The 11,992-nt window shown below is 40.7% G+C and overlaps 1 protein-coding gene across 2 annotated transcripts in view; it reads right to left on the bottom strand.

Annotated features, from left to right (window-relative positions):
• The window catches only part of chd3 (chromodomain helicase DNA binding protein 3), a 65,600-nt gene that overhangs the window by 45,494 nt on the left and 8,114 nt on the right, over window positions 1-11,992 (bottom strand). For both annotated transcript variants that reach the window (XM_062065248.1, XM_062065249.1), the window contains exons 5-11: window positions 3,142-3,266; window positions 2,884-3,066; window positions 2,694-2,821; window positions 732-976; window positions 520-659; window positions 309-438; window positions 69-244 (exon numbers count right to left, since the gene is read on the bottom strand). In XM_062065248.1, the coding sequence (XP_061921232.1) occupies window positions 69-244; window positions 309-438; window positions 520-659; window positions 732-976; window positions 2,694-2,821; window positions 2,884-3,066; window positions 3,142-3,266 (1,127 nt within the window). The remainder of the gene's footprint in view (window positions 1-68; window positions 245-308; window positions 439-519; window positions 660-731; window positions 977-2,693; window positions 2,822-2,883; window positions 3,067-3,141; window positions 3,267-11,992) is intronic.

Below are 11,992 nucleotides of genomic sequence, written 5' to 3'. Positions count from 1 at the left end.
TGTGAAAAGTGTCAAAAGAATGAGCAAGGTGACGGTCAACATGAAAAGGAGGACGTCGTTGGACTCACGCAGTGTGGACAGCTCCAATTGCCCTCGGGAGCCTTGTCCATCTCAGGTTCCAGGCACACAAGGTGGTAAGCTCGTGGACACGTGTCACACAGGATGATCTCGCCACCCTGCTGACACACCTCGCAGTAGTCCTGATGGTCTGTTTCATAGCCGTCCCCTTCCTCCTCCCCTGCAACTGGAAAGGACACACGAGTGGTACAAAATCTTCCTGAAGACCTGTTTGTCTACACTTTGCTTACTTTTCTTCTTCTTCTTAGCCGGCCGCCCTCGCTTGTTCTTCTTGACGCGGCCAGAGCTGTCGGATCGAACCGAGGAGCTGTGAACGCTGGAGTCCTCCTGCTCCGACTCATCCTCGTCCATGTCCTCACTCTGACAAAGATTGCAACGTTCTTACTTGGCAAGCTAACAGTCCATCCTATAATCCCTAAGAAACTCCACACTGACACTCACAGAGCAACTCTTCTTCCTCTTAGTGCATATCGGCGAAAGCTTGATACGAATGGGCGCCATCTTTTTAGCCTTGGCTGCAGCTAAAGCCTTTTTTTTGTCCGAGACTCGAGGACTTTTACTGCGCTTCTTGTAACCTGGACCTAGGGGACGGAAGGACGAGAAGAATGATTAAGGAATTGAAAGTCAAATAAGTTTTAAGAAGGTCTTCCCACCTTTGCCCTCTTTAGTCTTAGCCTTCCGAATGGGCGGGGGCTGCGGCGGGAGCGGCGGCTCAGGCGAGATAGTCGCCGCAGACACCTGTTCGGCGACAGCGATGGCGGCAGCTGCGGCAGCCGCAGCGACAGCAGCCCCATTGCCTTTGAAAGGGTTGTTGGAGCTAAACTCCCTCCATTTGGCCCCCAGGATTGTCATCATCTTAGACATGGGGATCTTAGGGTTCTTCTTGGCAATCATTGGCCTGGAAGGAGACATCACAATAAATTCAAATTGTTAGGTACCAAGCAAAGCCAATGGGAATTTGCATTAAAAAAAGACAGCCGGTGTCTCATCTCAAAGCCGTCATCGATGAAAAGCAGCACAGTGCTTTTCCTAGATTTGCAGCTTTTGGTGGGAGCATAAACACGCAAAGCTTAGCCATCTGTATTATTATTGCTCTTGTATTATGACATGTGGGGTTTACACGAGCATGTGTGGGTTGGGAGAAATTGGATTGCTAATCAATTCAACAATACAAACAAAAAGATTTGTAAAATAATGCACAAAGTCAAAATATAGAAACGTCTTTGAATGAATGCGAACACTCCTCGCACACTATACAGGGGGCAGATGAGAACTTGTACACGCTACCATGAAATAAATAACTATTTTTGTCATCTTTAAATGTTACATGGTGATTAATTGAGATGTGAAGACATCAGAAGATTATTCTGATTGAAACATGTATTTTTTTGTCAGGGGTTGAACATGACAGATCTACTGAAGAACATGATACAGCCATTTCAGATAACAGGCTCCACGTACAGTATCTTTCTGTATAATATTTACACATACTGCTATTATTTTACAAATGCAATTTTGCTCATAGCTTTTTATGTCTTTATGTATGTTTTATTTAAGCTATTACAGCTATTAAAAACGAATAAAGCTGTGGAAGGTACATGCACACGGGTGAAATACAGGAGCATCACTCCCAGCTGCCTGGTACCCATATGTGCACGTGGAGTGCGCGCACATAGACAAACAGTTCCAGAGATGCAAACAACAATTTGCATAGTACAATGTGCAAGATTATTTCATGATTTAAGGCTTATTTCACGACAAAACATGAAGTTATTCTCATACGAATGTTTGTTTCATTTTGTCTGTTTTTAAATATAATGTACACATCATTGTACATGTAATATATCACTATATTGATGCACATTTTATGTATACGGTACTGAATGTTAGGCAAAGTACATCCGCAAGTGACGCCATTTCTCCATGGCTTGTATTATAGACTTATGCACATTACGCTAAAAAAAGAAGCATTGTCTGTTGTACACTAACAACAAGACAAGATTCATACTTATACAAACCATAAACTCATTGCTGACATGTCTTTAAGTTTATTATGAACATTTCACACTTATTGTTGGATGGTTTTCCTATCCACACTACATAAAGCGGCTAACATCGAACTTTTCACTTGGCCAAGTCTCATGACAGAGTAAGACTTTTTCACCTTGACTACATATGATCCTTGTGCTGCATGGCTGATGTTGCTGCAGTCGTCTTTAGCAGTCTAATCTTACGACTCTTAGAACATGGACTACTTAATACTATCGAAATGGTCTCTTATTAATATCAAGGAAACGTTTTTTCGCGATATATATCGTTATCGTTTTATCGCCCAGCCCAACCCTGTATATACAGAAATGGCACGCTGATAAAGAAGATAGGGCTACAGTGGAACACGTTTATGATGACCTCTCTCGAATTTGCTGACTTACCACGCAGTTGTCGACTTAACCAAAACCAAAATAGGATATGTATAGACCGGTTCTATATTCAAAGACTTATGTTATGATTATGGATAATACAATTCCATTGAGTTCTTGGGGGTTACCTAACATGATGGTAGAGGAAACAATGCTGCTTCTTCTGACATGCGGAAGTTCCAAATAAAAAGTCACCTCATGAACTGACTGAAGGCTTTGTAGTTGGTGATCTCCCTGTAGTCTTCCTGGCTGAAGGTATGCGCTACATCCTCCAGACCCCACTCCTTAGCCAGCTGGGCGGAGGTCTTCTGCTCTACGGGCTGCTGACGAGCACAAAGTGCAGTCGTCACATGTTTATCGCAACGTTCTTTGTTATTGTTTCTACCTTAATGGTCTCTTCCGGACTGCTGTCTCGGTCCCCATCGTCCTTTTTCTTCTTCTTGGTTTTCTTCTCTTTCCTTTCTTTATGCTTCTTCTTCTTTTTTTTCTCACCCGATCCATAGTCACTGGCGAGGCTGTCGGAGTTCTCGCCAAAGTCTCTGTCCGAGTCCCTCTCTACATCGCTGTCCTGAGCAGAGGACAACAGCGAAGAATAAGTCATGCCATAAGTAGAGATTATATAAGAACATATTGATCAACTTACAATCTTTTTGCGTTTTTTGGCCTTGACAGGTTTGCCCTCTTTGTCCTTCTTCTTGGCGTCCTTCTTCTTCGGCCGTCCTTTCTTTTTGCAAGTGACTTCCCTATCTGATATGTCTGCCTCTTTGTCTTGGAGGGTAAGCAGAAAGAAAGTTGTCAATTTCAAATAAACATTGTAGATTTATTTGACAGTGTGACAGATTGATGAAAAACAATGCACAACCTCACAGTGAATTGATCTATTAAAATATAATGTGTGCATTAGATTCATAGAAATATTTATATGCAATATTTATGGAATATACTTTAAAGCATAATTCTGCAATGCACTAAATTCATCAATTGGAATTTCAATACCACTTCCATTAATTTTAATTTGGATTGCAATTCTAGTTCCTTTTTGCAACTTAAATTCATATTCAAATATTTTTTTAGTACTTCAGCAAAAAGTGTTATTATAATTTTTTTTATTTCATCGTCCTTTCTTCTGGTGGTATGTTTTATTTGATTATCGTCCACGTAATTATTCACTATTTGTGTGCTGTTTCTGTTTTTATATACTGTGTTTACAGCTGCTAAAAGTTTGCACTGTCCACTTGCTATTTGTTGCTATAATTGCTGCGCTAAGTGCCTTGAATTACCACCCTGGTACAATATTTTTAAGTTATAAAAGTTAATTTACAGTTGTTGTATTTTGAGCCATTTTAGTTGAATTCGGATTTTTGCACAAGCCTGCTATGTTCATCAGTAAAATTACATATACTATATTTACAATGCTGTGTACGTCAGCGCTGACTTGCATGGAGCCCAGAAAACAACATGAGTGTTTCTTACTCATACGCCACTCTTTGAAATTAAACCAACACCCTGAGACTCAATAATATCATTACTTTTGTTCTGTTGTTAAACAAGGTTTAAATACATGATATAAGGTTGCACGTTTCTTACGTCACAAACAAAAAAGCTCAGTTTTACTTGTCTATACTCAAACGCAAGATTTTAAAACTCACCACTTTGGTTGGAGTTTTCCAAAAGTTTTTAAGAACAAAATCTATGTTTGCATGTGGATGAGATGCCAAAGCACAAAGAAAAATATGCGTTATTAAGATACATCTTTTAGTTTGGACATGGCCTTAGTTGCTGCTTGACCGCATCCTATGAACCTTGTATTTTTTGTTCTGACTTTTACCACTCTTCTTAGAGGATAAACAAACTATTTTGTTTATTTTTCTGATAGGCACATTATTTTTGACCTATGTGACCTACGTACAGTATGTGTTATCCACTCTAATTCTCAGCAAGCAAGCAAATCTTTTTAATTGTATGTTACAAATGTAAAATATCAAAAGTGATTAACAGATACAAGGTTGAAAACATGTAATCATTATATGGCTGCGTGCATGCACACACATATACATATATGCATGTATATAACATATGACTTATATATTGCTTCACACACAAACTGGATTTGGCAGCCGTGTCCTCGGGTCACATGTTTTTGACAGGTTTCAAGTCAAGTTCTTCAACAGCAAAATCCAAGCTAATGTTATGTTTCACTGGTATACTGCCTGTTAGTGAGTGCTGCGTTCAAATGCGCTATGTACTACCATGTGTTGTATGATGGCCAACACGGGAAAAATTAACCAAACACAGAAATGATCCCAATCCAAAAACACACAAACACCATAAAACAAATGCAACGGGAAATTGTTGCCATCACATAAACACCGCAAGATCGAAAACAAATGTGAAAGAAAAATGTTGCAAATGCCAACAACACATGCATAATGGGAGTTAATGTGTGTCTTTACTACAAAAACTTTACTTTTTTTTACAATGAATTCATGCAACTTAATTTTTTGCATTAGAATTTTGTGAATGACATTTTTTTTCATTAAATAAAAATGTGTGAGCAAAAGTGTGTTTAAAAATTCAGTTTCTTAGAATACGGTGTTTTAAAATTCAGTGTGTAAAAATTCAGTGCAAAAGGTAATTGTATGAAATATTAATGTAAAAAATGTTGTGTAAGTGCAGAAATATTCAATGCATAAAAATTATGTGCATAAAAATTCAGTGCAGAAATATCCGTTCAAAACTCAAGACTCCCGAGCAGTAAATTAAGAATGAAGCAATAGATCCAGTCTCAGAACCAGCCAATGAGGTGCTTCAGTCCTAATTAACTGGAAGTAGGTTTCAAGTTTTAAAGCAACAAATATTTCTGCATTGAATTTTTTTTACTGAATTTTTCTGCACTGAAAATGTTTGTGCTGAAAGTTTCAGCACTAAATTTTTTACACTGAATTTTAAAACCTTATATTTCAATGAAATTGTCAGCATAATTTGAAGTAAAAAATTCAGTTCACAAAATTCAAACGCAAAAATTCAGTTACATAAATTCAGCGACCAAAAAAAGCTTTCGTAATAAAGACACAAAATCCATCCATCCATCCATTTTCTTCCGCTTATCCGAGGTCGGGTCGAGGGGGAAGCAGCCTAAGCAGGAAAGCCCAGACTTCCCTCTCCACTTAGCCACTTCGTCCAGCTCTTCCCGGGGGATCCCGAGGCGTTCCCAGGCCAGCCGGGAGACATAGTCTTCCCAACGTGTCCTGGGTCTTCCCCTTGGCCTCCTACCGGTCGGACGTGCCCTAAACATCTCCCTAGGGAGGCGTTCGGGTGGCATCCTGACCAGATGCCCGAACCACCTCATCTGGCTCCTCTCGATGTGGAGGAGCAGCGGCTTTACTTTGAGCTCCTCTCGGATGACAGAGCTTCTCACCCTATCTCTAAGGGAGAGCCCCGCCACCCGGTGGAGGAAACTCATTTTGGTCGCTTGTACCCGTGATCTTGTCCTTTCGGTCATAACCCAAAGCTCATGACCATAGGTGAGGATGGGAACGTAGATCGACCGGTAAATTGAGAGCTTTGCCTTCCGGCTCAGCTCCTTCTTCACCACAATGGATCGATACAGCGTCTGCATTACTGAAGACGCCGCACCGATCCGCCTGTCGATCTCACGATCCACTCTTCCCTCACTCATGAACAAGACTCCGAGGTACTTGAACTCCTCCACTTGGGGCAGGGTCTCCTCCGCAACCCGGAGATGGCACTCCACCCTTTTCCGGGCGAGAACCATGGACTCGGACTCGGAGGTGCTGATTCTCATCCCAGTCGCTTCACACTCAACTGCGAACCGATCCAGTGAGAGCTGAAGATCCTGGCCAGATGAAGCCATCAGGACCACATCATCTGCAAAAAGCAGAGACCTAATCCTGTAGCCACCAAACCGGATCCCATCAACGCCTTGACTGCGCCTAGAAATTCTGTCCATAAAAGTCATGAACAAAATAACCTCCATAAACGCAAACCTCAAAAAGAACTGCATGTGAGAAACCCTGCAAGTTGACGGAACAAAAGGGAAGGTTTTTTTTTGTTTGTTTGTTTGTTTGTTTTTTTAATGTCCTGCCCAGCTTCTCGGGCAAATCATATGATTTGCCCGAAAAGGGAAGTTTTGAGGGGTGAAAATGTTTGTCTTGGTCAAGGCTTGGTCTCAATATCTGACAATATTAGAGAGCAACTTTTACCTAGCTCAAGTTAGCATTAGAATGAGACCAATGAGTGCGATACCACCTATTTTCGTACGGATGCAATACCAAATAAATACTGGGCCAAAACAAAAAGTGTCGGAATTAACACACTTATTTGTGAACGATTTAACAATATACATATATAACTATATGGGGAAATGTAACCACTGTAAGAACACAGTACAATGTATTCCCTTTTAATACGTACAGATAAAGGCAAAATACTGTAAGTACAAAGAACAACTATGACTGGCTCTTTGAGTTTGTAATCAATATAACAATATAAATATACATAATATATTTTAACAACCCAATAAAACAGATATATTTTCAAACAAACAGAAAAAAGGACTGAACAACATCATTCTCATCACAATATAGTACCAATCTGATAACGAGAAACCCTGCACTAAAATTGATAATATCGATTGCCAGTGTTCATAAAAATTGCTGTCCAACGCTACTGAGCACCTGCACTCATGCGCATCAATGCTTAAAGTTTCCTCCAATAAAATAACCATTTAGCAATTAAGATGAAAAACGGAAACAAACCACAACAATAATGATATTAATCTTGATTAACCTAAAATACATGTTTGTCTGTATGAATGAATCAATGTCAACAATAAGTATTTTCACAAGCTCATCTATGAATAATAATAAAAACTACAAAAACATTTGCTCCAGGACTTATTCAGGACATTTTCTGAAAGTTTCATCAAAATCTGTCCATTACTTATGTTACTAACAATCAGGTTACGCAACTGGTTGCATTATTTTATGAAGCAGCACATTTTTTCAGAACAACGGATCAAACTGGCTCCCCTGGCAAACTTCTGCTTTTATCTTGTGAACTTGCAGAATGTATCTCATGCAGTTGTTTTTGGTGTCTGTGTTTTTTTTGTCAATTGTTTTTGATCCTGCAGGGTTTACTGTATGTGATTGCAACATTTTCAATATGGAACATTTTCCCCATTGCATTAGTTTTCTGGCGTTTGTGTTTAGAGCAGTGATTCTCAAACAGTGGTACATGAAGGCTCTATCTCAGTGGTTCTTAACCTGGGTTCGATCGAACCCTAGGGGTTCGGTGAGTCGGCCTCGGGTTCGGCGGAGCCTCCGCCGCGGAGGTCAAGACACACCCGACTCATCATGTAAATAAAATATTCTCCCTATGGGCGTATTATGGATACAGCAACAGCAGAAATCACACTGATTTGCAGGTGTGTAATTTGTTGTGAGTTCATGCATTGTGTTGGTTTTGTTCTTTGAACAAAGTGATGTTCATGCACGGTTCATTTTGTGCACCAGTAAAAAAAACATAACTTTGTCTTGAATTTGAAAAAAACAAAACATTTTATTTTTCACTAAAGAAGGGTTCGGTGAATGCGCATATAAAACTGGTGGGGTTCGGTACCTCCAACAAGGTTAAGAACCACTGCTCTATCTAGTGCGGGGGTCAGCAACCCGCGGCTCGGCCGCATGCGGCTCTTTAGCGCCGTCCTAGTGGCTTCTTGGAGCATTTTTAAAAAAGGATTGAAAATGGAAAAATATGGGGGAACTTTTTTTTTTGTTTTAGTATGTTTTTTGTTTGAGGACAAACCTTCACAATTGATAGAAAGCCCACTGTTTAAAGGCCTACTGAAATGATTTTTTTTAATTTAAAAGGGGCAAGCAGATCCATTCTATGTGTCATACTTGATCATTTCGCGATATGGCCATATTTTTGCTGAAAAGATTTAGTAAAGAACAACGACGATAAAGGTCGCAACTTTTGGTCGCTGATAATAAAAAGCCTTGCCTATACCGGAAGTAGCGTGACGTCACCGGAGGAAGGACTCCTCATATTTTCCCATTGTTTACAATGCAGCGAGAGAGCTTCGGACCGAGAAAGCGACGATTACCCCACTAATTTGAGCGAGGATGAAAGATTTGTGGATGAGGAAAGTGAGAGTGGAGGACTACAGTGCAGTGCAGGACGTATGTTTTTTTGCTCTGACCGTAACTTAGGTACAAGGGTTCATTGGATTCCACACTTTCTCCTTTTTCTATTGTGGATCACGGATTTGTATTTTAAACCACCTCGGATACTATATCCTCTTGAAAATGAGAGTCGAGAACGCGAAATGGACATTCACAGTGACTTTTATCTCCACGACAATACATCGGCGAAGCTCTTTAGCTACTGAGCTAACGTGATAGCATCAGGCTTGAATGCAGATAGAAACAAAATAAATAAATCCCTGACTGGAAGGATAGACAGAAGATCTACAATACTATTAAACCATGGACATGTAACTACACGGTTAATAATTCCCAGCTTGGCGAAGCTTAACAATGCTGTTGCTAACGAAGCCATTGAAGCTAACTTAGCAACGGGACCTCACAGAGCTATGATAAAAACATTAGCGCTCCACCTACGCCAGCCCTCATCTGCTCATCAACACCCGTGCTCACCTGCGTTCCAGCGATCGACGGAAGGACGAAGGACTTCACCCGATCATCCGTGCGGTCGGCGGCTAGCGTCGGCTAGCGCGTCTGCTATCCAAGTCAAAGTCCTCCTGGTTGTGTTGCTACAGCCAGCCGCTAATACACCGATCCCACCTACAACTTTCTTCTTTGCAGTCTTCATTGTTCATTAAACAAATTGCAAAAGATTCACCAACACAGATGTCCAGAATACTGTGGAATTTTGAGATGAAAACAGAGCTTTTTTGTATTGGATTCAATGGGGTACCAATACTTCCGTTTCAACGATTGACGTCACGCACATACGTCATCATATGTAGACGTTTTCAACCCGAAGTTTAGCGGGAAATTTAAAATTGCACTTTATAAGTCAACCCGGTCGTATTGGCATGTGTTGCAATGTTAAGATTTTATCATTGATGTATAAACTATCAGACTGCGTGGTCTGTAGTAGTGGGTTTCAGTAGGCCTTTAACATGTCTGTGTTTATGCTTCACTGATAACAGTAGTTGGCGAACATCGTTTTGTCCTACTAATTTCAGCGGTTCTTGAACTCACCATAGTGTGGACTGTGACGCAACAGTTTGTTTACATGTAAAATATTCCACCCCTTTTTTGTCTCATTTTGTCCACCAAACATTTTATACTGTGCGTGTATGCACAAAGGTGTGCTTTGTTGATGTTATTGACTTGTTGGAGTGCTAATCAGGCATATTTGGTCAGTGCATGACTGCAAGCTAATCAATGCTAACATGCTATTTAGGCTAGCTGTATGTACATATTGCATCATTATGACTCATTTGTAGGTATGTTTGAGCTCATTTAATATCCTTTACTTTGGTCCTCGTTGTATATAATTTAGTTTTGCATGCCTTATGACACATTTCAGATAGTTGTTTGTGTGTCATGTTCTTCCAGACCACAGCAAACATTACCTAGCTTGCCAAAGATTGTAATAAATCTATTAAAAGAAGACAGCCTGCTGTTCCCTTTAAGTTGGACACATATCTATACCTTTGGCCATTAAAAGCCAGTAATTTCCAGGAGTTATCTCACCTTCTGAGTAGCCTCTGATTTACTAATGGTTTCTAAAAATGTGTAGAATAAATATTCCATTTCAACATTTCTGTCAACGAAGATTTGCGTCAGCCTGCGACACATAGTCATTTTGATAGTAGGCTATTATAGCTAATATAGACACTTAAGTCATGTGTTGCCTTCATTATAACACTTTTTAAGGCTTTTCATGTTTTGCAGCTTCAGACAGGTTTGTTTTTTGGTCCAATATGGCTCTCTCAACATTTTTGGGTTGCCGACCCCTGATCTAGTGGTATGCCAGATAATCATTTAATTAAGTGATTGGTGTTTTATTTTCCAATATTCAAATACAGTGTTACTGTTCAAAGTGGCCAAAATATTAAATATACTTGTTAAATCAATCATCTGCCTTGTTTTTAGTAAATATTTAGAACTACGACGCTACTGTATTTTAATATTGGTCCTTATGGTAGTATTTGGAGAGGCAAATGTTTTCTGAGGTGGTACTTGGTGAAAAAAGTTTGAGAAGCGCATGCTTTAACACGCGAAGTCCCAGAGAAGGGTCAATTGACACTTTTACCTAGAAAACACACAAGAGGGTCATTTGACCCCTAGTCCCCCCTGTGGACACTCCTTTTGTTATGAAAATGTGGCTGTTAGTGGCACACGGCAGGGGGCCACTTGAGCCTGTGTGGGGGAGGGGACCTTACAGCTCAAGCTTTAGTTCTGAGGTAGGTTGTGTGTGTTTTTGCAAGGATCAACAGAATGAAGGGATCAACACTCTGACATTTATTGTTAAAAAAAATACAAAACAAAACATATTTACAAAGAATGAAAAAGCAACTGTTTTCCCAGTTTTGGTGTGGAGGGTTGTTGCAGAAGCAATTGTTATTTTTGTGTGCCAAAAATAGTTTAAAAAAAAAAATTTACAAAGAAAAAAGCATATTTACAAAGAATGAAAAACCATGTCCATGTAAACGTGACTGACATACATTTGAGCAGTCACTCACAATCCTGGCACTGCCATTGCTCCTTTCGGCATTTCCCACATGTATAATTTTTCTGTCTACCTAGACAAACTGCCCCTAACAGCCTCATTACCATAACAAAATGAGTGATTAGTGTATTCGGGAAAAGCGTCGGGCCAAATGACCCCTCTCTGGGTCTTCTAGGTAGACAGAAAAATGCTGGGACTTCTAGTGTTAAAGCGTTTGGACCTGGAGTTAAGTCCACAGCAAACCCATCCATAGACCTTGTGTGTGCGCTGACTGGTTTATTGTAATTAAGAACCCTTGTATTCAATGGCAAACCTCTGTTATAAGATAGAAGCTATGATAATGAAAGTATGATTTCTAAGTGTTCCGAGGAACATGATAGCCTCCACAGAAGCACTCTAGCCTGCAAGCAGACCCAGGCTTTACTAAAAGTGCGTCTAATGTAACAGAGCTCCATCCAGGCGAGAGGCTTTGATAGCAAACATTGATTGAGTGTCTGCCATTGTTGGCGCGCTCTCCCACGCCCACCTCCCCGCCTGGCTTTGCACAGCGCGCAGCCCGCCGACGGTGCTTCGAGGGGCGGCCACCGTGCACACGCGACCACGGTGATGAGAAGGCCGCCGACGGGTGAGCGCGCGGAGGTCGTGAGGAGGTTACGGTGCTCGCCGTGGCGCGTGACGTCTTTTATCCGCCTGCCCTCATCGGAATGAAGCAAACCGCTCCAAATAATAACTAGTCGAGGTGGGGGGGTCGATCCAGACGTCGACAA

The sequence above is a fragment of the Entelurus aequoreus genome, linkage group LG12, assembly GCF_033978785.1.
Source record: "Entelurus aequoreus isolate RoL-2023_Sb linkage group LG12, RoL_Eaeq_v1.1, whole genome shotgun sequence".
Lineage (NCBI taxonomy): Eukaryota > Metazoa > Chordata > Actinopteri > Syngnathiformes > Syngnathidae > Entelurus > Entelurus aequoreus.
The sequence above is the reverse complement of the archived record's forward strand: the minus strand, read 5'-3'. Positions and strand labels throughout refer to the sequence as shown.